At 43.3% G+C, this 26,664-nt stretch overlaps 1 protein-coding gene across 1 annotated transcript in view; it reads left to right on the top strand.

The window, feature by feature from the left end:
* Window positions 1-26,664, top strand: part of camta1a (calmodulin binding transcription activator 1a) — a 292,114-nt gene that overhangs the window by 252,316 nt on the left and 13,134 nt on the right. Inside the window, 6 exon segments of the mRNA XM_079360272.1 lie at window positions 3,408-3,561; window positions 8,815-8,955; window positions 9,553-11,858; window positions 13,338-13,464; window positions 13,903-14,037; window positions 26,436-26,617. Coding sequence (XP_079216398.1) covers window positions 3,408-3,561; window positions 8,815-8,955; window positions 9,553-11,858; window positions 13,338-13,464; window positions 13,903-14,037; window positions 26,436-26,617 — 3,045 coding nt within the window.

Genomic DNA, 26,664 nt, shown 5'->3' with positions numbered 1-26,664 from the left:
TTTATCACGTGCGTGACTGCGTGCTCAATTTAAGGTGCATGTAATCCTTTGTATGTTGATGGATCTGTCAAAGACGGAGAGAACGCGGAGAGGGGAGGGGCAGGAAGGCGCTCCACCACCCACTCAGCAGGCCTTCCACCCCCATGGCTGACTCCCCAAGACTCCGCTAGTAATTAGCTCGACATCTATCCATCTGTTCTAGGGAGGCGCAGTAAACATTAACACAACACAGCAACATCAAAACGCTGGCTGGAGACGCGCTACATTTTTACACATGATACATTCATGCATTCAGAGCCTTCAATATGTGAAAGCTTGGCACACATAAACTATGTGTTTGGGGTTGCGTGTGGCAACATGCTGACATGCATGTATTTATAGGCTCACGCACATATGCACTCACAGAATCCTACTCACTCGTATTCAGAGGGAAACAAACGGCTTCACATCCTCACACACGTGCACATCACAGGGTCCTGAAACTAAACCCCGCTTTTTGCCTCCACTGCAGGAAGCAAGGCTGGAAAGCTTCCCTGAAACCCCACATGGGAAACGCGTTGGGGGAAAAAAAAAAAAAACAAGACTCCATTACACAATTAATCAATAAGTTAATGAGATCTCATTTTCTCTGGAAAATAGTACCCAGCAAAAAAAAAAAAAAAAAAAGTTCCTCTTCAGCCCCCTACCCCCCTCTCCTGGAGTAAAAACTCCTGATACCACACCATGGAAAAGGAAAGCAGCCAGAAGGAAATTAAATTATATTGCAATTGTGATAGATTTATGTGATGCTTTACATTTTCATTGTGTTGTTTTCCTCTCAGAGTGAAGGTGTGCTTTAGTTTGGAGAGAACTGTTCAAAATGTTGTAAAAAAAAAAAAAAAAAAAAAAAAAAAAGAGGAGACAAATGAAAAGTTCCAGGTGGACAGCACAAAAAACACCAATTACTTGTGTTATGATCACCTGCATGCTCTCCATCTATTTATTTTTTTGGGGCCTTTGCATTTATTAGGACAGGATGGCAGTAGAGGGGCAGGAAATAAATCAAACACTGGGGATGACGTGCACCAAACAGTATTAAGATTTGGACTCAACCCTTGCACCTGTGTGATGAGAACTGTTGCCTTGTACATGGGGTGCATGCTCAACCCACTGATCTTAACTAGCGCCGTGTATGTGTAGTGTAAACGTGTTTAGTTTGTGTGTGATTATGTGGAATAGGTAGGAAACAGCTGTGAGTGTGGGTGTGGGAAGGAGGCTATTCTGTGTATCCATGTGTATGATTGTGTTCACATACACCAGTGTGAGTAAACGTCGGTTACAGTATCCTAATGAGTTTGTCCTTGCCCAGTCTGTTTGCATGTGTGTGTCTGTGTGTGTGTTTGCCTACATTAATGCCTACGCTGTGTGCCCATGCATATTCACTCCCACCTGCACCCATACATCCACATACGTTCATGTGCGCTCATTGCTGAATGAAGCAGTCGGTATTCAACGCTCTCATTTCCCAGTCAGGATTGAGGGCATCTCTTGGCTATTGACACAGCTGGTGATGCCATCTGGGGGGCAACACACACACACATTCACAGTCAATCCAAACATTGGTGTCCACACCAATGACAGGGGACAGGGTAAGCAGTGGGATAACACACTGAAATGTAAAGCACCAGTAGCTCCCTGTGAGGGTGAGAAGAGGGAGGTCATACCGCTCCAGTTTTTTTGAGTTGTAATCGATGTCGTTAGTTTAGATTTACCCAAAATTTTAACAACAACAGTAACTACATTTTTTTTTAAAGATGTCATTTATAACTCGTCACTGTTTAAAAAGGGGATACGGCCAAGTTGAAAAAAATTAAGCGTGTCCAAAAAACATAGCTGGTCCTCGTCCTTTTTTTCTATCAAGCTTACCAATCAAGTAAAAGCAACGCTTTCGAGAACACAGAGAAACAGATAACGAGCAAAACAAAACATTGCAACAACAAAATAAAATATACCCTCACACTCACCCGAACATATTCTCTGACAGAAGGTACAGACAGTGCAGGTAAAGCTTTTTGATCTTCCATTTTACAATGTTATATCCGATATCTGTTCCATAGATTAACTCCCTTTTTGGGTGACACAACAAAGTTTTGCATCTTGTTTTCATTTGTACATCTTTGTGGAGCACGTTGGGCTGCATGTTTGCATGAAAGGTGTGGATGCTTCATTTCTGGAACAGTGACTGCGAACGCACAGTCAGAGGATAGCTGTTCGTACATGTAGGATGTTTTGTCAGAGATGTAGTTGTTTCTTCGTATCTGCGTTCGCCCAGCCACACCCCTGTCTGATGAAAAGGGGGGAGTAGGGAGCGGGAGGGAGAGGGAGAGAGGGGTGATGTAGTCGAGGATTAATGGTACACACTGAGAGGGAGCACAGACCTACAGTAGCAGTGGCCTTGATTTATTTGCCACTTAGTACTGATGAAGCTTCAAACTGCAGTCACACACATGTTGTCACAGCATTTTTCTCCATCAAGGTCTTTGGTGGTTTGTCGATTTTTGCGTCTTGTTTAGCTGTGAGTGCATTCATGCATGAAAGTGGAGCTTTGTTTACCCTTTTTCTTCCATACATGTGGTGGCAATTTTTCTTCCATTTTCTGTTTACCTGCTTTTATTAGGCTGCCACGAGTCTGTCTTAATCACCCCAGCTTCTATTTGTATCATTTGTGTTCGTGTTGGGTTATTATGCTGTATTAGTGTGTTGAGTTTCGATATTTATAATAAATTTAATGCGATAGAGACTAAAATGGGAACATCCCTTTGCCGTGCTAAATAATCAAAGCTTTTTATGATTACAGAAGCGAATTGATATTACTCACACCAGCGCAACATCCCTTTAAACGCTACCTATTACTCATAAGCTGTCAATTTAGGGAATTTGCAGAGGTAACCCTGTAACAATTTGCAGGCGGCAAATTGTTGAGTTTTGACTTGGTAAACACAAGCGGAGTTAATTGAGGGCATCGACTCATCATGTGGGAGGACTTGACAAAATGCCATAAGTGTGTTACATGAGCACACATTGCAATTATCACACATATGCACGCCCAAATACACACAAACGTTCATTTAGCGATACAAACATACAGATAGCAACATAATGAGGGGGATTATTGTCAGTTTCTGATCCCAGATTTGTTCTACTCCCTGCTCGTGTGTTTATTTTTTCTCATACTCTTCTGTTCTCAGGCTTTGTTATCATCTTGTTTTGCTACTTCAGTCCCATCTTCTTCAACATAAAAGCCCCACTGTAGCATCTTTGTATCACTACAGCCCTATGCTGCTGTATCCTAACGACACTGTGCTTCCCGTGTAAGACTGCCCATTATGTAATCTCCTCTTCCCTCTCTTCCTCTCTGTTCCCCACAGAACCCTGATATTGTGCTCGTCCACTATTTGAATGTTCCAGCCATTGAGGATTGTGGGAAACCATGTGGTCCTATCCTGTGCTCCATCAATACAGACAAGAAGGAGTGGGCCAAATGGACCAAAGAGGAGCTGATCGGCCAGCTGAAGCCAATGTGTGAGTATTTTAAGTCTCTCCGTTAACGCATAGCCTTTAATATAAACAGTGTGCTCTAAAAGGGACTCAATAGTCTTTACATGTCTATTTGCATGGAAAGACTGAGCATAGTGGCTGTTGTTTTCGTCTGAGGATATATTGTCTGCTCCTATTAGCTGATAGCTGGTACACTAAGTGCCCTCAGCACCTCAGTCAGAGAGCATCCTCGACCAGCATCCTTCTCTGCTGCATGAGTCTGTGTTTACTTCCTGGAGCCTTCTGCCAATCACGGGTCAGAGTTCTCTTCCCCTGGACCCTCTGGCTCGGCTCTGACCAGGCTGAGAGTGCACCTCCTTCGTGGCCCAAGAAGGAAGTGGAGGCACAGGAGGGCAGCAAACTGGTTATTGATTCATGTTAGTGCGTGGGAGCAAGAATGTCTGACTCACCAGAAATCTCTGGTCACACCCCCCCCCCCCCCCCCCCCCCCTCGCTCCCAACCCCCCGCCTTCTCTCAATGGATTGATCCTTGTTGTTATCAGCTTTACTAATGCTCTGTGAGATGCGTTTTTATGAGTCTCCAGAGCAGCCCAAAGCTTGAAGCAGTATTTTGGAAAAAATCTGGGTTTGTCTGATGACGATACCAGCCAAATGGGGACCTTAAAGGAGCATTGAAAATCTTTCAGGGAGCTGTTAAGATGCCTTTAACAGCCAGGCTGTGATTTGGGTGTGTCTGGCAGGGGCCAGTGACTGATATGCCAGTGGCCAATTATTGGTGATGCGTCCAGGTAAAGAGGACCCTGTCAGCAGCTTTACAAGCACACACAAGCGTGCCGGCTGCATACTGACAAGGCAGTCCAGACTATCATCTCAGCTATATTGTTATCCTCCTCACTTCTCTGCTTCCTATCAGTTTTTAGGACACATTCCACATAAAGCCTTACCTCAGGACAGCCACTGAACAACAACAGCCTACTGTATTCATTACGTCTGTGGCTTAATGTAAAACCAAGCACCATTTGCAGTAATGCGTAAAGTCATTAACTTTGGTAGTTGTTGGGACAAAGAGGATGAGTGTGAGATGACTTCTAGCTGCCAGGCTACATGAGGGGGTAACATAAAGAGTAAAAAAAAAAAAAAATCCCTCTACTGCTTTCTGTATTTCCTCTCCTCTCTGTTCCCTCTCTTTCTTCTGGACCTGCCAGCATGTCAACACAGGCTCAGGGATGGAGCAACATTGCCCTCTACTGGTACAGCCAGGCAGCAACCATTTATATGTAGAGAGTAAAGACTGAAGATGAAGTCATTCTGTATTATCCATGCATTATTTAATCTTAAATTATACATTAGCTTTTAACATACACTCAACTTTTTTTTCTCTGACTGACCTATATCTTGAGGAGATGTGTGCAAAGACTATGCATGTCTCTGCATATAGCAGAACTTCCATGATTCTTCAGAGGCTATGTAGATAAACTGAAGGACAGATTCCCCTTTTATTTGTATCAGGAATTTGAAAAAAACTTTGTCGAATGACTGCGGACTAAAGGACTGAAGAAGTACAGTATGTTTGACTCTCATAAGCAGGATTTGAGCAAATGTTGAGAAAATGTTTTGATACCAAGCTGATTTGTGTCAGCAGGAGAAGTTTAACGTCAAATAGTTAGTTTTTCCCGGAACATTTTCAACTTTCTGCAATATAATTGCCCTCTTCCCTTTTTCATTTTTGTTATTCTCTTCACAATATTTCAATGCACGAACCATTTGACAACCCTAATGATAGCAAAAAAAAAACAACAAAGGAAAAATGTGGATTTCATGGATCAGTTGAGCTTACCCGTCTACCTACGACAAAAGAAAACATTTGAAAAAACGTTCACGTGCACATTTATACGCACACAAACAGCAGTTTAAATCTAACCTCTGCGAAACATGGCCTTGTCTGACCTTTTCCTCCTTAACGCCCTGCAGTGTTTGATGAGACGGTGGCAAAGAAGGAAGGGGGTGAAGAGAGTAGCATCACCACTCAGTCATGCTACCGCTCCGTAGACAAGGCAGCCAGCTTAATTCACTCGTTTGGTCTTATGCTCTCAACACGCAGCACTCTTTCCAGCTACGCCCCGAGCCTGCTGACAGATAGCGCATGAGCGGCTTTAACAAACACCCAGACAGACAGAAGGCCTGTCTCTCTGCTAAAGAGACAGGGTCAGAGGAGAACACACGGAGATAAGAAAGACAGGGCTGGTCATCATGTAAACTATTGCACTCCACTGTACCATGTGAGGCCCAATGGTGCAGAGGCAACTAGAAGGGGGTATATTCGTGTGTCCTGTGTTTGTCAATAGGCCTTTCTGATGCTGCTCATGACAGGACCCAGTCATCGGGATGATGATTTGACCTGGTTGCTGTTTGGTTCCTCTGCTGTTGCTGCCACTGGGATTAAACCTTGTAGCACTGCTCCTGTCACGTTTGCTTTGGAACATAACCCTCAGTGAGACGAGCAGACAGGCAGACATGCCGAAAACTGTGCGTCAACAACCCTGAGCCTCCGGAGGTGACGCCCGTCGAAATGAAGAGGGCTGTGGCAATTCTGGCACGAGGGATCAGATCAGGGTGTAGGGACGACATGATTGTTTGGACAAATAGGGATGGCACTAGATGGTGGATGTTAGCTGGGTGTAGTAGGCGCACACTCTTGCTCCGTCACCCTCTCTGAGTCAGATCAGCTGAATGGATGCTCTTCTGTCCTACAGCCTCCCTGCTGGCTTCATCACAGGAGGGGGATTCATGACAGTCAAATTTGATCTGCCTGTGGCCCTCTCATCTCAGTGTCAGTATTACTATCATCATCTAATTAGTGCTGTTTGCTTTAAACACTGTCAGGATGGGAGCAGTGACTCAAGCCAGTCCATCGAAAAGGATCTCTGTTCAGACAAAGTTACTTGTGCAGTAATTAAAACAACACTAGATAAACATTTAGTGTTGAATCATTTTTCCCTGCTTCTAACTTTATAACAGATCAAAATGTATTTATGTTTCTTTAACCTGCCATACTAAGCTGTCTGTGATCTAAGCCCGATAACAGCAGTTCTGCTGACATCTGCTGGTGACCGGCCTGTAATCTGCCAAAGGATCTTAAAGCTTTCAAGTTAGATCCTTATCCCAGTCCTCCAATCATGTTTCCCAGCTTTTTCCACTTTGCTTTAACTAGCTCTCTCTCTTATCAATCTGCAGTACCCTCACGCACGTTCTCTGTTTCCATCTTCTTTTATCTCATGTGCAAACAGAAATGCACTGAGCAAATTCTTGCTGTTTTTCACACATGCTGCAAACCTCACTCTCTTTATATGTATCTCTGTATTGCATATTTAACTAAAGGAGGCACTGAAGTGTAGGGAGCTTGAATTAAAGCGGCCTTGATTTTGTTTGATAGTCTAAATATGCTTCACTTCTGAAATATTACCATTTTTTTTCCGGCTGAGAGCTTGAGGCGCTGCAGCACTCAGTGGTGTCTCCCGCCACCTTGCAGCCTCTAAAACCACTATCTGTCTCATCAGAAGTGGTGGCTGGTTGGCAAGCGGAGCGATGAAAAGTATTAGGAGTTGCTAGTGAGGTGTGACAGAGGTAAGGAGTGAAGCCTTGCAGTAGAAAAGGCCTCTCTTTTTCCTTTGCTGCAGCAGCAGCAGCGTGAGCGAGTGAGGGTCCTCCCCAGAGGCCTCCCCTGTCAGGATGGAGTCACAGGTCAGGAGAAGGGTGGAGGATGGAAGGAGTGCACTTTTTGTCACTTTCATCAGTACTCACAGAGGGGAGAACACAGAGAGGCACGACGGAGACTGACACAAGAATCAATAGTGGAGTACAGAAGACTTGACGCAACAGTGAAGGGAGAGTGGAGAAGGCATCTGTTCAAGTCTGGATAAAGGAAACAAGACACATTGAGTATATTCACACGGCGGTGGCCATTTTTCTCTGTCGCCCTCAGGGATGAGAAGGTCAAATGCTTGTACAATCTCATACTTCTGTATTCTAGGTAGTAGATTATATACATTTAGGGAATATGACAAGCCCTTATCAGTCTATAAAATAAATTTGCAAGACTGATCGATCACTAAAAAGTCAATCAATATTGAAAACCAAGGGAGACTGCTACAAGGTAAAACAGCCTAACAACTCTCCAGACTGACGCATGGATTAGATTCAACATGGAGGTTGTCTCAGTGACATCATGCATTTGTTTTTGAAGAAAAAGTCATGCAATAGTGGTCCATATATTGGAAATGCTTTACCCTGAACTTTTAATCAAGCTGCTGTAGTACAATAACAGACAAAGGGCTGATGCTGTGGTGGGCCTTAAGCCTCCTGGCAAAGAGCTAATACACAACCCTGTCAGTCAACTTAACCATGCCCCCGAATGTTCAAAATGTGCCCATTACTTTAATCCTTAATATCATCAAAACATATGCTATATTAAAGAAAATTACCCCAAAATTACACACCCAAAAATTGAGATTTTAATATTTGACATAATGGGCATTCCCCTGCTTTAGCTACCATTTTCAAGTGAACACTCAAGGACCAGCAGTTTTATTGCTAAACGTGTTTTAACTATCGCTCCTCAAGTGTCCACTTGAGACTTGCTGCAAAAGCCCTGGAAGTGTTTATAGGTCATGTCAAAATGTGTTTGCAGTCTGGCTCAAGAACAGTTTTGGTCTTTATTGTTAAATGCTGTACAGAGGTCGTTGATCTGTTTTGATGATAATACCGCTACAAGTTATGCATCGTTATTATGAGGTGGCTGACTGACAGTCGGGCACATTATGGATGTTTAATAAGAGGCTGAAGGCCCACCTCAGCTCCACCTCTTTGCCTGTTGCTAGGTAGTGTAAAAGTTAGTTTGAGACAGCATTTTTGATATGGGGACTTCTATAGTTCAGCTTCAAAACTACACTTCAGTCTCCAATGGGTAACATCAGTGAAAATACATCAATTGCCATTGTATGAATATGGTATACAAGCAGAAAATCATCTGTACTCGAGCAAAATCCAAATGGAAGACATTGCCAATCACTTTTCACTTATTGGTGCTATTTTACCATTTGACCTAAGGCCAGTTGACACATTGCCTTGAAGTTTCAATTGGAAAAAAACAAGATCCAGTGAGAAGCATGAGGTTTACCTGAAGATAGACAGAGTGGCCAGAGGGTGGAGCGGGGGGTTGGCGTGGCTGGTGGTCTGTTGGGCTGGCTGACGTCTCTGTCTCCTCCTCTCTCCCGGCAGTTCATGGCATCAAGTGGACTTGCAGCAACGGGAACAGCAGTTCTGGCTTCTCAGTGGAGCAGCTAGTGCAACAGATTCTGGACAGCCACCAAACCAAGCCACCTCCCCGGACTCACAACTGCCTCTGCACAGGCACCCTGGGTAAGGGCTAGTGAGCAGGCTGGGGTTTGTTGTCCAGAGATAACTGAAAGAAATCACAACAAATGGTCTTTAAGATGTTGTATTGTTAGAGGGTAGATTGAGAAGGTTGAGGTATTTTATTTCTGGTTGATTTATTGTGAAATTCATTCAGGTTTATTGCTTTTTTTAATTTTTGTTCAGTGAGAACTGTCAGGGCTAAATCTGAAATAGCCCAGCTGTTCTGAAATTATATTCCAGTCAATCATATAGTTTCAGCTGCGTAATAGCCCTTCAGGCTGTAACTCAAGAAAAAAATATTTCTTGGTTACAGTGATCCAATAAATCAAATAGCTTTGGATAATCCCTTGTTTGTTTCTTCTTTTTTTTTCCAATGACAAGCCTAAACTTCAAATAGAACTCATCAACTGGGTGCATAAAAGAAAGGCCTGTTTAATTATCCTGAAAAGAAAATCCTTTTTCACAAAGTTGTTCATACAAAAACAGACCATCCATCTTTGTCCCCACTATGAAGTAGAAACTGAAGTACAGTATATGAACATCTCTTGGTTTCATAATTGAGATTTGATTTGTGTCATTTTTGTGATGTCGTTTACACAGGTGCAGGAAGCAGTGTGCACCACAAATGTAACAGCGCCAAACACCGCATCATCTCCCCTAAAGTGGACCCCCGCTCGGGTGGTTACAGCAGCGCTCACTCTGAGGTCCAGAACAACGATGTGTCTGAAGGGAAGACTGAGCACAGCGCCCATGGTGGAGGCAAAAGCTCCGGGGGAGGAGGAGGAGGAGGGGGCAGCGCCAGGGAGAAACGCAACGGCAAGGTCCACAAACCTGTCCTGCTGCACCAGAACAGCACGGAGGTGTCGTCCACCAACCAGGTGGAGGTCCCTGACACGACACAGAACTCCCCGGTCTCCATCAGCAGCGGCCTCAACAGCGATCCAGACATGGCCGACAGCCCTGTGGTTACAGGGATGAGCCACGTGGCCTCTGTCATGTCCGGCTTGTCTCAGAGTGTCTTCATGTCTGAGGTCACTGGAGACCCTGTCTACAGCATGTCTCCCACTGGGGGTCCAAACAGTCACTTAATGGGTGCAGATGCCACCTCACAGGGCTTGGTGCTGTCAGTTGCCTCTGATCGTCATAAATTTGCCTTCCCTGGAGGAGGAGGAGTAGGGGAGCCTGGGACTAACGCTGCAGGAGACAGTCTGGCCATGCTGTCCTCAGCAGGGGTGTCTGAGGAACTGGTCCTCTCTAGTAGTCTGGACTCTGGAAACATCAAGATCCCTGAGACCAATATGAACTTTGATCCCGATTGTTTCTTAAACAACCCCAAACAAGGCCAGACATATGGAGGCAGTGCAATGAAGACAGAAGGCAACTCCTCTTCAACCTCATCTTCCTCTGCTAGCACCAACGGCAGTTTGCAGCGCTCCCCCACCATGTCTGACAACGGCTATACCTACAACTCAGCTTTGGTTAAAAATATCAAGACAGAAGACACGTCTTTCGAGCAGCAGCTGGCCAAGGAGAGCGGCTACCAAGTTGGCGCAGTAGTGAACTGTGGTAATGGGGTCAATGTGTCATCTGGTGCTGGTTCAGGCCAGGGAAATCTTTCTCTCAATCCAGCAGGCTCCATGCTTCCTTCTGGTGGGGGTCTGAGTCCCAGCACCACCCTGGAACAGATGGATTTCAGTGCCATCGATGCCAAGCAGGACTATACTTCCAGTGCAGCTGCAGTGAGCTACAGTCAGGCCATGTCCAGCCCTCATATGCAGCATCAGAATCGCTCCCCTAGCTTCTTCCTCCAGGACACCTCTCAGACAGGTCAGGCTCAGCAGGGGAGACCCGGAATGAACCAGAAAACACACATGATGGAGCACAATTCCCACGACTCTGGAGCTTACATGGGGCTACAAGTGGTGAAGACGGACTCCCCAGGCAGCAATGGTCACCTACACCACCACCACCAGGCCCACCAGACCCAGCACAGGCCTAACTGCAATGGAGGCTCACCAACCGAGGCACCCGGCCAGGCCGGCTCTCTCCAGCTGCTGCAGTACCAGGGCACCTTTCCTGGTTTAGGTGCTGAGCATGAAGAGGTGGTTGGTCTGGATCAGCAAGGAGGTGTGAGTTCAGGTCAAGCTGGAACCAATGAGAATGGAGCGGAGAATCTACTCAAGCAAGGAGACCACATTCAAACCTGTGGGGCAGGAAACGGAGAGGGAGGAGGCACAGATCACTACCTGCAGCAGTCCTCAGATGGTAACGGAGGAGGGACAGGAGGTACAGGAGAAGGAATTCATAATGGCAACAACAGTGATGGCAGCAGTCGCTCACAGCAGCAACAACAGCTGCAGCCTCTTCTCCAGGGCACAAGCATGGTGCAGGGACTCTACAACACTGTGGGAACCCACCAGGGCCTGGGTGGAGCAGCCAGTAATGGAGGCGCAGGAGGGACAGGCATGGAGATCAGTCTGGATCACTTTGACATCTCTTTCGGTAACCAGTTCTCTGACCTGATTAACGACTTCATCTCTGTGGATGCCAGTGGAACTACAATGTCAGCCGGTGGGGCCATGTATGCTCACCAGCTGGTCACATCACACAGCTCAGATAGTCAGAATGCAGCCGGTGGGCCGCCCCAGCCAGGCCAAGAGGATGGCGGTGCCAGGGGCTCTGGCTACAACCCCTCAGAGCTCTGCCTTCAGCCCTGCTGCAGCCCCCAGTCTCTGAATGGGGGGACTGGGACAGGGGGAAACTCTGGAGAGGCAGGCTCATTGTCCTACATGAATGTAGCAGAGGTGGTGTCTGCAGCTGTGGCCCAAGGGGCTCTTGGGATGCTTCAGGCCACGGGCCGCCTCTTCATGGTCACTGACTACTCACCTGAGTGGTCCTATCCTGAGGTGAGTTTTATTTTTACAGCTACAGTGAAGGATGGAGTTAAAAGTACGCTTAGAGGGGGGAGACATATTTAAAGATATAAAATGTAGAATTGTACACTAAAATATCTAAATGAATTGGAAATTGACTAAACCTATGTTATATCCTTTTTTTTTGAGTACTTTTTAACAGTTATCGAAGCCAGAGAAATCCTTGATTTTATCGTTGTAACAGGACGTCAGGACATATTCAGGATGTCTTGTTGTTGTGACAGACACAACATGTTTAAAGAAGCTGCTTCTGAAAGCTGCCGTACTGTTGATGTATGTAGTGCTGTAATAAAAACAAAATGTAATTTATATTTGGTCACATTAGCTTGTCAGTAAACATATTCTCTTCCTACGTCTGTTTCATTCTTTTGTCTTAACTCTGAGTTTGTTTTCAGTGGGGGCAGAGACAATCTCTCCTATGGTTTCCTGCCAGCCTCAATGTTAAATTAACAACTACTATGCATTTAATGTCTGTTGCAAATATGCAGTGTCTCTGTTGGCAGGCATTCATAATATTTTTGGCCATCGTAAATGGAAAATAGACTTGAGCTTGTACAGCGCCTTTCTATTCTTTTTACGACTCACAGAGCTTTTACACCACAGCACACCTGCACATTCACACATTATGTTTGGTTATTTATTTCCTTAAAAATTTTGGGGACAAAACAAAACTATTTATAAGTCAAATTTTCCCTAAAAAGTCCATGATCAAAAGTTTAGAAATGATGTTGCAGTCATGACTTAGGTGTTGCTTTACATATTTGGCGACCCAAAATAAACTACATCACTTGCATTGAGTGTGATTATAAGACCATCTCAACATAAGCTATCAGGACTCAAAAGCTGGTCTGCATATTCTCTGGTAGCATATAAAAAAAATAAATCACCAGTCACGGGGAACTAAAAACTAACAAAGACATTAAGTAAATTAGTTGTCTTGTGTCTTCTTATAAATCCATAAGAGACTAACATCTAGCTGCTGGTAAATGTCTAAATATAAAGGCAACTTAATAGAGGAAACACATTTTTATGCAGGTAGACAATAGTTGCAGCGTTTAGGAAGGAAACCTGACTTTTGAAAATGTTTTCCTGTAATACTTTATCGAAAATCTGTAAAAGCTGCTGAATGGTGTGCAAAAAATTCTCCTTGTTTCATAGTAGATAATGTAGTGCCCACTCACAGCTCAAGTTTTCTGTCAGCAGCAATACCCTTGTTCAACCTCTGAGGGGTAGCATTAGCCTTTATTTAGTATCTTAGAAAAAAAAGTTGTATTGAACTGAATTAGCTAATCCACATGGTGGCAGCAGAGATCAGTGTTAGGGGCTTGGCTTCCTTTGCTTGGTGTTGTTCTTGCCTTTGCCCCCTAGATGGCAGAACAAAACAAAGAATGTTAGCCAGGACACTCGAAACTCGACCTGGCAGGTGTGTTATGAGTCTGTGCTGTTTTTCAGGGTGGAGTAAAGGTGCTGATCACTGGGCCCTGGCAGGAGGCCAGCTCAAACTACAGCTGCTTGTTTGACCAGATTTCAGTCCCAGCCTCTCTCATCCAACCCGGAGTGCTGCGCTGCTACTGCCCAGGTAACACAGGTGATCATTACAAGAACAATCCCATCATTCCTGAAACACAAGACATGCTGCTAGTGCATTTATTCTGGCATGCGGAGTTCATCATCAACCTTTATTTAAGTTTTCGGAGAAATCACTGAGGTTGACAAGTTATTTATGCAAACAAGTGAAAAAGCTGACTACTTGACTCACCTTTTCATTGAAAGCTACTGAATATAATTCAAACAGAAAGTATAAAGATGAAGCTCCTCCAGTAATATAAATCTATTTGAATCAATAAATCCAAATGTGTTCTAATTTATCTAATTTAAACCATACATTTAGTTTAAACCAATATAAATTGTGCATTGAAAGTTTTATCAGTCACTCCCACTAAACATCTCACTACAAAATGTTCACATTGTAAACTTGTTCTATGTAGTGATTTGACAAGATCCCCTCCCTCTCCAGCTCATGACACAGGTCTGGTGACGCTGCAGGTGGCCATCAGTAACCAGATCATCTCCAACTCTGTGGTGTTTGAGTACAAGGCCCGCGCTCTTCCTTCACTGCCATCATCTCAGCACGACTGGCTCTCACTGGACGGTAAGTCACTCCTCAATTTTACATAAGCTCTGGTCCCTCACCCTGATTCTTTCTGGATGTAAACTCTCTGTGGTTCGTCTGTGTTTTTCTGCTGCTGTATGTGACAGCTGGTTTTTTCTATTTGGCTTTCCATATCTCTGTTGATGGGAGTCATTTTGTTGCTGGATTAATGACCTGCTGAACCATCATGCATTGCAAGTCCTATCGCTAGCCTCTGTTTTAATCTCATTTGGTTTGACTTCCAAATCCGCTTCCCTGGAGCTGTAGTGTCTGGAGGATGTTGTTAAAGGAAGAAGAATCTGGCAACAGATCGATTCTTACTTCTGAGTTTAATCATCAACATACATATAAAGTTGTTTTATATTTATTGGCTGTTGTTTAGAACATGACATTGTATTATCATTTGCTGTTGTCAACTTGGGTTGAATTTCGTGGGATTGATGTTGTTACTGTCATGATTGTTGTTTCGTTTAGTTTCGAATTTCTGAGTTGTGATTTCTTGTCATGTTTAAGTTCTCGTGTCCCTGGTTGTTAGTGTTTCTTAGTTTCTGGTCTTGAGGTCTGATTGCCACTAATTGTCCTCACCTGTGTAACTAGTTTCACCTGTGTTTGATTACCCCTGTGTCTATTTAGTCTCAGTGTTTCTTCCCCTCTGTGTCAGTTCATTGCTGTCTGTCGGTGTAGTTGTCGGTTGGGGCTGTTCTGTTCCCAGTATTTCTGTTGTTGTATTCCTGTATGGATTATTATTTGTAAGTTTTTGTTTGTATTTTGTTTAATTAAATATTTCAATTTTTTTGTTCCTGTAATTAGGTCCTCCTCCTTTGTTTTTTAACCCTTACGTGACAGTTACATTTAATGGATCACACTGACAGGAGCACAGAGCTGAAATTTGAACAATAAGTGATGAGTTTTAGATTGTGTTTGTCAGAAAAGACTTTGTAACTGCATGCAAGGACGGCCCTGTCATTCAGTATAACGGGGCCAATAATAATTGGAATTCAGTTGCTCTGATTCGATCAGTTATTGTTTTAACAAAATGTCGAAACTAATAAATAAGGGAAATGAATTTGATAAGTAATTATAACTATTGCATGATACCACTTGACTGTTTTAAGATGAATATTCTCATGGTTTTGTGATTTTAGTCTTGCTGCCCCGCTCTGTTGTTACCCAAGAGATATTCAAAAGTTACATTTGTTTTGTTAAGGCTAGGTATTTGCTGAAAGAAACAATTATTTTTAGCTCTTATTCTAAGATGAACAAGTGTGGGGAAAGCGATTCTGGAAGGTCATTGTAATGTTTGAAGCAACCCCTGAAACAATTACCCAGCACCCTTTATGGAAACACATTCATTGAGTGAAAGGATAATAAGTTGGCCTCAGCAGAGATAGAGATCCGTCTGCTGTTCTGATGTAGCCCTGTTGGTGAGCCTGCAGAGGGAAAGGTCAGAGAAGTATACCAACATTACTTGTTTTTAATTGTTCAGATAAAGTCATGCGACTGAATTTAAGTCTTTTTTTCCTACATTATAGCTCCGGAGTTGAATACAGACGAGTTTGATAGAAAATCATATATCTTTCAGAAATGTTGGGATATATATATTAAATGCATTCCCTTAAATGATCCACATTTGAGCTTTTTTTAAAGTCATCTTATTGAAAGAAAGCCTAATTGTATTATTCTTCCGAGAATCCTGAGAGTAATTGTGTTTTGCATGAGGCAAGCATCTGTGAAAGATTTTGGCAGGGGTATTTGTGGTTTATGGTAAAATTGCTTTGTGTCCTCCCTTACAGTTAAAAAAAAAAAAAAGCTTTTGTAGATCCAAACTGTAGAGGTCCTCCACAACAAAAGATGCTGCAGGGTTGGCAAATTTCCATTCGGTTTAGATTCAAAACAAGTGAGTCATTAGACCTACGGTAGGCATGTTCACCAGAATGTAATGAGTATGTAAGTGATTGTGTGTGTGTGTCTTTGTGTATATGAGTGTGTGCTTCTCTGGAAGCATTGCTGCAGTGCTTGAGCATTGACAGGATAAAGTAGGGCACGGCGAAGCACAGGCTCGCAGGACAGCTGCATTGCAGACGGCCCTTGAGGGAGTGGGAATGAGTAATCGAGCGCTGGCGGCTCCCATCCACAGCAGTACCAGTGGATCCCTCCGCCATTCATACCCTACTGCCTCACTGGCCCATTCACAGAACCAGTTAAGGAGGAGCTGACTGTCTCAGGGAGAACACAGCCCACCCTATTACCTTACTTATTTTAACCCCTTACCTCCTTTCTTTCACTGTTGTGTTTTAAAGCAAGCAGCCGTTTGTTATGTAAGGAAGATGACAATAAAACAGGGATTTTCCCTCATATTCGAGGGCAATTTATAATCGACATCCAGCTATTCAGCTCCTGATATAGGATATGTTGTTCCTACAACAGGAAAAGGCCAATCTTAAAATCAACTATTACATAAAACTCATTTAACAGAGACGTCATGTGATATTTTATGTTATGGTGACTAGGTGACTTTTGTGTGCACCTTTACCTTTGTGTGACACTGACAGGAGAGGGTTAGTCATATCCCAAGGATTGAAAAGGAAAAATATTTTACTGTATAACATTTAAGTTAACTTATAGCACACATTCTCGATAGCACGACCAAATTCAGGACCACAGCACTACGGACAGCGACTTCAAACTGTGGATTAAAACAGAAGCCTTTAAAGACTTTTATCTCGGGAATGTAGGTTTGACTTTATTTAACCCCTTTGATCACAGAAAATCCAATATACAGCATACTCTGAAAAAAATCGTAGATGTAACTGTTTTCAGAAGTAGGGCAGGATGTATTTAATCGATTATGTCCAGAGTCTTAAAGCACAACAGGAAAGAAAGAGGTGATGCACATCTGACTCATAATGATAGCTTTCCTTAGCTCACCACTTTTAAAAGACTAATGTGCCTAGATTTATGACACCTAACATGACTGTACAGACTACAGGTAGCTACTTACCTCCTATACTTAGTCACCTGATTAACTGCACACTGCTGACATTACGTGCCATACGTGCAACATAAAGTCTGCAGCGGTGAGCTATACGGTTATGCGAGTTTGTTCTCCCACGGAAGACTCGCTGTGCTATGATGTGCTAATGGCACAGCTGCCTGCCTGCCTTGATTTGTCATAATGCAGAGTGGGGGAAGGGGCGCTTTTCTCTGCAGCACTGCAGGTACGGAGCCATGGGCAGGACAGAAAAAGCTGCCGGAGCTGCAGAACTCTCCTCGTCCGCCCCCCCAATAAGCCCCCTTTTAGCTCTGATCCCCACGACCCGATCCGAGAGGGTTCGCTGGGGGTCTGCCAAAATAACAGCCCTGCATAGCGTCAGAAAAGACTGTCAGTGGAGAGAAGAGACCGTAGCGCTGACTGAGTCTGACTCCACCGGCGTGACAAACAGCAGACACACAATGCAGGAGCGGAGGAGTGGGCGTGTTTGGGTAAACATGGTAAACTACCGCAAACAGACAAAGATTTAGTTTTCAGACGTCAGCTAGGACTGGGAGCACGCGAGTTTTGTGTGTTTTACGGTTACACTGACTTTCTCCGCTGTGGGAGAGACTGGATCCGTGCAGGCGAAATTTCAACCGAATGAACTATGCGTCGGGCATCTATATCGCTAACAATAGTTTTAATTAGAAGTATTACTTGCAAAAGCGGCAATTATAACAACATGGGGGGTCGAAGTTTAAGGAACAAGAAAACGACGTGAGCAGAAGGCGGCAAACGGGAATTAGGGCGTCTGTTTACCGGCGGCACGTGCGCACTACGTCTCCTAGCAGCCGTGTTTTGTCATTTTACTGCAGGCTGCTGGGGGAGCAGCGACTACTAGAAACACAAGGAAAAGTGTGCATGTGTGTGAGGTGAAACAAGTGGAGAGGAGGAGGAGGGGGCTATTAGAGGAAGAAGAGTAGTGAGTGGTCTTCCTCTCTCTCTCTCTCTCTCTCTCTCTCTCTCTCTCTCTCTCTCTCTCTCTCTCTCTCTCTCTCTCTCTCTCGCTCTCTCTCTCTCTCTCTCCTCACGTCGCTCTCTTCTCTCACTTTGTTCCATTGTTGACGAGTGCTGTGTTGAGATTGAGATTCAGGCTATAATAAGGACTTGTATTTTTTTTTCTTGTTTCTCCGTCTCACATCATGCAGTAGTCTGACCGTCAGACTGAGGAGACTAAACTGCAATTTGAGTGCTTTCTTTGGTTGGACTTCATGGGGTCAGGATGCCAGTGAATGACACCTGCGTCTCTTAAAACACAAAAGGGGCAGCATTTTTTTTGTGGCTTTGAGGTGGACTCTTCCAATGGAAAATAAAATAGAAGGTTAGCAGTGTTAAGTTTAACCTATGGCTGTAGTGCTGTGCTGTTTGGTGTTTGTGTTGTGTTTGGGCTGCTTTCATTTTTATTTTATTATTTCTGTGCGCTTCTCGTGTGTTTTAAGAAGTTGGAGTTTGACGTTTCTTTTAGCTCACCACATTCTGACTTAATGTGTATCCGTTCAGCAAAGTTTAACATTTTTTGATTTTTTTTAACATCATTTCTCCAGTATTTCATGTGACTCTGCCTCATTGCAGAGCGTTGACATTAAAAGTAGCCCAGCTAACTCCTGACTCACGACAAGAGTCCTCAAGAAGCTTTCAGATGGATACAGCAGAAGCTCCAAACATATTCAGCTTTCCAATCATTTGCAAAGCTTTCAATAGCTGAGTGTTTCTAGTGCTCAGTTTTCAAAGACTTTATAGTTTTAGCGAACCCAGGCTTTAACAAGTCAAGGATTCACGACTTTTACAGTTTACTTTTAAGTTGAATTATGTCGTTACAGTGTCTGCAGCTGGTTTCCTAAAATGTCCAGCTGCTCGAGCTGTTTCACGTGTTGTTCAAAGTATGCTATGTTGCTATAGCGCAGAGGGGTTGTCGCATCACTGAGTGCTCCTCGTGCTCCTCGTGCTGCTCGTTGTCGGTCAAATCATCTCGTGCTGTTTTGTCACAGTTGAGTTTTCTCAGTGTCAGATTTTGACCATATCAACAACATGGTCTAACGTCACGATTATGAGGAGAAATAAAACAAAACGTTGTTACCGTTATCCTATAGTGTACGTGTGCTGCTGCTGCCTCTGAGCGTTTCAGCACCACAGATCTGTGAACAGCGACTTGATTTTCACCCCATTTAGTTTCCAAACTTTTCTTTGGTTATCCCTTGCAACTGCATACTGTTAAAAAGAGAGAGAATATCAGAATTGGCTGTATGTACCTGTTGCTCGTCTTTGAAGTTTTCCTATATTCAGATTTGTATAAAGAAATAAATTTCCCATATTGGAGTCTCATAAAAGTAAACCACACATCAGAACAAGGTCTCAGAGTCTTGTTTAATATCGTTTGAAAAAGTTGCATGAATCACCACCTTGCTTCTGAATGAACCCATGAACAGAGGTGTGAGTCATATGTAGTCACTGTAGCATGTGGCTGCTTTGTGTCCACTTGAATACAGACGAGTTTTCTTTTGTTGTTTGGCAGCACTTCAAGCTGTTTTATCTTCATGCAAAAAGTAACCATGTAAATAATAGTACTTGGTTTTGTGCTTATTGCAGTTGCTTGAATACATAGATAAGTATATGATCAGGTTTTTTATATATTTGTTATATCTAGAGATCATTGGCATTGGTTGAGGAAAGTCCTTTAGTTTACAAGTCCTTTTATTGTGGTCATATAAAAAACTGTATTTTTGCTTAATCTTGATCTAAAGGTTTTTACTCTAACCAGTAGCATTCAAAGTAGAAGTGTGCAAAGTGAAAATAGTAGTACTAGTAACATCAGTGGTGAGGCGCTTACACCTTAAGCTGATATAGGTAACACCAGACAAGAGGTTTTAAAGAGACAGAACCATTTAAAGAGAACCAGTTACTGAGAAGGAGTTTGCCTCATGTTTGCTGTTTATGTTTCACAATTAATGAGGAGTGACCTCACATAAAATAACTTTACTTTTGTTGACTTCTATTTCACAATTCCAAAGCTTTGGATAGTTTTTAGGTTTTCTTATTTTGGTGGTGCTTAATTTATTTAAACTTATAGTTAACTATTTTAAAGTGTATTCCACGCCACGATAAACAGGGTAGACATAAAGCAAACTTAGTCATGTGATAAATTCTGACCTCATACAGCTTATTTGTAGTTTATGGAGGCCCTATCAAGTTATTGTTTTTATGAGCTTCAGAGTTAAAGTTTGTGGGTTGCATTAGTGTTTCTTCAGGTTATGCATCGGTCAAACTCTGTCTAAGCTTTCATTTAAAATATTCATGATACTGTTCACATCTATGCTGTCAGATTCCCATCTGCCAAAAGACAGAAATAAATGATTACCATCTGCTGTTACATGGTAATCATTTATTTCTGTCTTTTGTACTTTAAAATTGTACATGGTAATCATTTATTTCCGTACTGTATTTTTTTTGGCTTTATAATTGTACATGGTAGTTATGAAACAATCCAGGGAAAGTGCTTCTTAATGTCATATTGAAAGTTAGCTTGCTTTTTTTTTTTTTGGACCAGTCTGCTAATTTGCTCTTCAAACTCAAGTGTAGTCCCTGGTCAGACTGTGCACTTGTATCCCTCTGTTATTATATCCCTCTTATGAGTTGTCACAAGACCAAGTTAAAGTAGACAGAATCTCAAATCAAGTATTTAATCACAAATTGAGATCAAAGTTTAAACATCTGCCCACTTTGCTGCTGGTTCTCAATGTAAATCACATTTGTTGCTACAGTGAACCCAAAGATAGATGTTTAATATGTGCCAAAGACTAGAATATGATATTAACGTTTGAAGATTGTGATTAATGCTTAACTGGCTCAGAATCCTGAGAATGTGTTTAGTCTAACCGAGTTGTCTTACTATTAATGGAAAGCTGTGGAGACGTCCTGTCCCTTGGGCTTCTGTTATTTCATATCAGATTGATTCATCTTTGGTATAATTTCTTCACTCATGTCTATTTGCATTCCTGCCTGCAGCTGGCATGTTGGCCAGTATATACTTATTTATGCATATATGAGGCTAATGATATGTGCTCGTTACTGTATCAATTGAGCATCTACAGAAAATAATCTAACCACCCTGCTCTCCAAGACAAAAAGCCAATACTGTATCACTCTATTAGTGTGATAGCAAGTGACAGTAAATCCCCATGGTGTGCACTCTTGGCATTTTACCTTCAATGTGACACAATGTATCTATTCAGCATTCAGACTGTTTTCATATTGACCTATATAGCTGGACAAATGCCAATAGGTTAAGAGCTTCTTTACCTTTAAAACAGAACAAAGTATCATTCAAGCATCGTGACCTTTGTTTTTGGTTATTAAACTGTTGTACATGCTTTCTAATATAGTCTCTGTGGATAAAGCTCTGAGTTAGATTTGTCCAACTGCACACATTGCCTCTTAATAGTGCATTTTCCACGTGTTCCTATTGTAGTATATTGGTGCATTCTTCTGGTTGTCTCAACTGGAGTGCTGGGTCCTAAAATCCAAAAAGTTGACTCCTAAGCTGAAAGTCTTGTGTTTTGAAGACTTCTGCTGTTGTGTTGAGTTTGCAATCGTTGTAAATTGTTGTTTGCAAAACCAGAAAAGATGTTCAATCATTTGTCCACAAATACACAGAACATAATCATCTTCAGAGAGAAACAGAAATGATGTCTTTGGAATCATTGGCGTGGCAAATACATTATTATCTTTGTAATCTGGAGGAGCCTTTTTTTCTTCTTCTTTTTTAGCCTGAGTTCTCCTTGGATCTGAGAGGGTTTTTTTCCAAGTCAAAAGTCTTAGTGGTTAGATGTATTTAAAAGTCTTATTACTCAAGTTTGAATGTGAATCCATTATGTCATGTTCATTATGCTAGCCTTGGGATTGATTGACACACCATCCAGGGTGAACCTTTTCCTCTTGTCCCACCCCCTCGCGACCCTGAACAGGGTAAGTCGTATAGCAGATGGATGGATACATGCTGAGCATAACAAATTAGGTTAAAGAAAGCTATCTCTGATACAGACAATGTTACTGTGCGATAAGTTTAGCTCTTGTGGCAGCACTCTGCTCAACACAAGAATAAAAAAAGGGGGAAAATAGGCAGAAGAAAGTCACAACCAGTCATTCGAAGTAAAGATGGTCTTTGATCAACAGTCCACCATGTGTTCCAGCTGCGAGGGCTGCTGCCAGATGGCCTGGCCCCTTCCCCTGCTCGGTCACAAATACCAGCCCCTGTCAGTCAGCTGACACACAGACCCAGAGGGAGGTTGCCCTCCGCTCTCATGGCTGACTTGCATGTACAGTTGACTGTCTGCAGAGAGCTAATGAGCTCCAGCGCTAAACTTGATTGGCATGAATGCAAGAAGAGGTTGAGCAGTGAGGATGAAAGATGTCACTCCACACTTTGTTGGAAGTTCCTTGTGTTAATAATCCAACTCCTGCCTTCTCATCTCTTTTCACCCTTGGCCTTTATCTACCTGTGATTGCCCCTGCTGTCCTCTTCCTCCCTTCAGCCTGTTCTCTCTCTCCCATTGCGCTCTGCTGGGTATCAATAAACAGCCCTGTCCCTCCTTCCTTCCTTCCTCTGTCTGTATATAAGCCTGTCCCATGAGGAGACACATCACACATGACCTGGCTGAGATGTTGTTAAAATCCTATACACATCTTATAGATCCTGTGCTTTGCTGGACATGCATGTCCGTCACTGCAGAATAAGCATATCGAGAAGAACCGAAGCTCCAGTCACATTTGAACCCAGAGCTCCTGAGAGAAAGAGATGGAAGCGGTGGTCCATTCAAAATCACAGAGCCACAAATTCTGACATTTCTGAAATCCTTTTGGCATCTCATAGGGATGCATAGGGACAGACAGTGTATGGTACAAATACACTGGCAACGTTTCATATTTGTACAATTTCAACCGTTTGTAGGAGTTTGCTTGCAATTTTTGGTTATGCAAAACAAAAAATACCCAATAATGGATGCACTAATTTTTTGTTGTGGTATCAATACAGCTATCAAAGTTTAAAATCCTGGTATCATGGCAACCTAAATGAAGTGCCATAATAATATTTCACAAACTAAGGCGCACTACTGTCCATACAGAGAACAGACTCTAGTCTCATCATATAGTAAGTTTACTGCAGCGCGTGTGCTATGGCTCTTTTGCAGAAGTGTCTTCCACATGGGGCCCATTTTCTTCATCAGTATAAGGGACCAGGTCCTGGGCCAGTACCTGCTGTGTCCCATCACAACACCAGTCATTTATTCTAATGAGCGTCGGCCCCACAGCGAGTGACAAAATTACTCATTTGGGTTATAGGTCATAAAAGTTCAAGTCCTCTTGTAGCAGAGTATAATTAGGTGTTATTTCACAGTCCTGATGTGTAGAGTTCCCTTTATAGCTGGGCCAACTGTTGCTTTATTAAAAGGACAGAAGCAAGGTGTTTTCCCATCCAGACTCAGAAGGGAAAGGTTTCCTCTCACTTTTAAATGGAGACAAGTCAGGTCATTATTGAGCATTCACTGTGTTATGGTATTGACCAGTAATAAAGGCATGTTCCACTTTATCTATTAGATTTAAAAAACAAAGTACTTCACTTATTATTTGGCTTCAGCTTCCCTTCATGAATTAAGTGTCACAAGATGCCGAGCACTCCATGGTGTAAGCCTTACCAGAATTTAGTAAGATGGAAGTTTGTCCAAACTTGACTTGGTCTGGCTTTGAAGACATTTTTTGTCATGACAGTGAGACGTTTATACTTAAATAGTCAAATCAACTGCCATCTAGGTTTTGCAATAAAAAAAAAAAAAAGTCTTCTACCTCATTTTGTGCCCATGTTTTTCATTAAATGGCATGTCACAGTCTCCTCTACCTGTGAGAGTGACCACGACTGCCGCCACACACTGTCACAAGGGAGTAAACCAGAAAAGTGGGAGGGCGTCTGCAGCGTCACTGCCTTATTGCAGTTCTGTTTGGCTGCTCCCCTTCCACGTATCCTCCCTCTGCCCTCCCACTCGTCTCCCCCCCCCCCCCCCATCCTCCCTCTGCAGTGGACGTGTATCGCATTTGGAGCAGCAGGCAGCAGGTGGAGATGACATCATCTGCACTGCAGCACACTGCAGCACTGGGTCTGAACAAAGACATGTCAGCCTACCGCTAACTATCCTCTCTCTCTCTCTCTCTCTCGCTCTCTCTCTCTCTCTCTATATCCATCCCTCTGTCTAAGTCTTTCCCCCCTTCTCAGCCAAAAGAGTCGGGGAGCATATCCTTGTACAGAGTCAGGTTGTAGTGCTGTGACCTATCTCAAACCTCTGACTCTGGACTCGGTCTTGAACGAGCTCCCAAGTCTTCACCTCGCCCGTTTTCACAAGTCAGAGTGTTGATACAGTTAAAGATGGATCCTGCAAACACACTGTTGATCCGACAGCAGGCCCATGTAGACGGGGATAGAAGTCAGAGACCTTAGTGCTGTCCACTAAGTCCATTATTCACAGTGCACCATGTCACTGAGAGCTGTAATTTAGCAGCCTGTGACATTATGTTTTTCTGTCCAGTGATAGCTCTTACTTGACCTCTTTTCCTGTGGCTTACAGGAGGTCTTACTGTGACAGTTGCTCTCCATGGAGAGCCATGACTGCCAAGCTACCGTAAAGCACAAATGTCACCAGGTCGTGCTGTGAAGACTCCCCACTTAGAGTCATTTGGTCCCTACCTGCGGCGTCAACACCGTAAAATGAGAGTAGGCCAAGTACACAAAAGCCCAAGACAGAAGATTTATGGTCTCTATTTTTTTCATTGTATTTCTTTGTCGCTCTGTTTTTCTTTTCTTTTCTTTTTCCTGGAGTCCTTCTCCTCCCCTTCATCAATAAGCCAATAGCACGCAGGCAGACCATACAGACACAGCCATGTTCCTGTCGCCTAGTTACCGCTCGGCAGCAGGTTGCCACAGAAACGGCCTCATAGTGGCTAAATGGGGAATGCTAATGCAGTCTTCTATACTCCCTGCTGCAGTGGGCTCCCTGTGCCCATCCCATTTCACTGTCTGCACACGGCATACTTTGCGTGTATGGTTTTATGTGTGTGTGTTTCTCTCACGTGTTTTGAGAGACGAGTGTTTTTAGGGGGTTAAAAGCAGTTTTGTTTCATAATCTTCCATCAACTTATTGCAACAGGTTTGAATTGCAGTGTTTTTTTGTGTTTGGAGGTCTTGATATCAGCAACTCGAATGCAGTTTCTCTAGTAGTTAAAGTGATCAGTGATTAATATGCTCTTTAGCTAATTGGACTCACCTTAGCCCTTGGACTTCAACGGGCCAATGTACTGTATTTCCCCTTCCTTCCTTCCACTGGCATCCATCCTACATTAGTGTTGTATGATTTGTTGTATGACATTTTTGGACCTTGTCTGTAGCATAGATTCTCGCCTTTTTACATTTTCTCAGCCAGCTTGTTCAGTTAATGAAGAAAAAGAACTCATGATTTCTCAATCAGTGCATAACACCTCCTGAAACTACTCTTACTGTCATGGTGTAACAAAAACAACATTTGCCTCCAAAACAGCATGTAATGCTCCGAGGTCTTATACACCTCCATTCATCTTAATGTATGGAAACACTGACTTTATCAAGGACTGTGGAGAGGTGTAAGTTATGATTGATTGTGTACTCACAGCTTCTTAGTCCTCCTACCATACAGGCACATGGAATAGGGGCAGACTGTGACTCATTGGCCATAATAGTATGTACTTAATCAGCTGGAGAGGTCCTTCAGCTGTACATCCCCCCTTGGAGCATGACTGAAGCCCTTTGTGAAAGGGTGGACACATTTAACAGGTCCCCACTCATTGGCTGATCATTCAACCTGTAGAAGACTGCTGGGGCTGTGTTGGAGTGCTGCAGGAGGGATGGAGGCAGGAGTTTAGTGATGGCAACCATTAGCAAATGATTGATGGGGCTTTAGAGGTAATTTTAGTAAAGCCAATTGTTTTTGATGAAGTTAATGATTGATGCTATTGTTTTCATTCACATTATGGGGAGATTTATAATGATTGTAAGGGCTCGGTGTCACATCTGAAAGTAGGATATTAACTTGATATCGGCTTTGCAGTATCACAGGAATAGGCTTTTAATTTGTTCCTAAAAAATGAGCGCCTCAATAAGTCAAGCCCTAAAAATCTGTGCCTCAGAGCAACATCCTTGGTGCACCTTGTGGTGCATTCTGTGGAATAATTTGTCTTGTCAGAACACAAGGTTGTTTGTGCAAGTAATAGCAAAGACAGGCATTCTTTCTGCACACTGGATGTTCCTTGTGTGCTGATGTGTTCCCTCTGTGTCCCACTATCATCCCAGATAACCAGTTCAGAATGTCTATCCTGGAGCGCTTGGAGCAGATGGAGAGAAGGATGGCGGAGATGGCCAGCCACCAGCAGCAGAGCGGTGCAGGGAGTGGCGGAGGTGGGGGAGGAACAGGGGGAGGAGGAGGAGGAGGCGCCGGAGGAGGTGGAGGGGGAGGCAACAACAGCCAGTCACAGGTAAAAGCCACATCACGTTGCTCATTTGTTGTCTGTGTATCACTGCA

Source organism: Symphodus melops, assembly GCF_947650265.1.
Source record: "Symphodus melops genome assembly, chromosome: 13".
Lineage (NCBI taxonomy): Eukaryota > Metazoa > Chordata > Actinopteri > Labriformes > Labridae > Symphodus > Symphodus melops.
The sequence above is the reverse complement of the archived record's forward strand: the minus strand, read 5'-3'. Positions and strand labels throughout refer to the sequence as shown.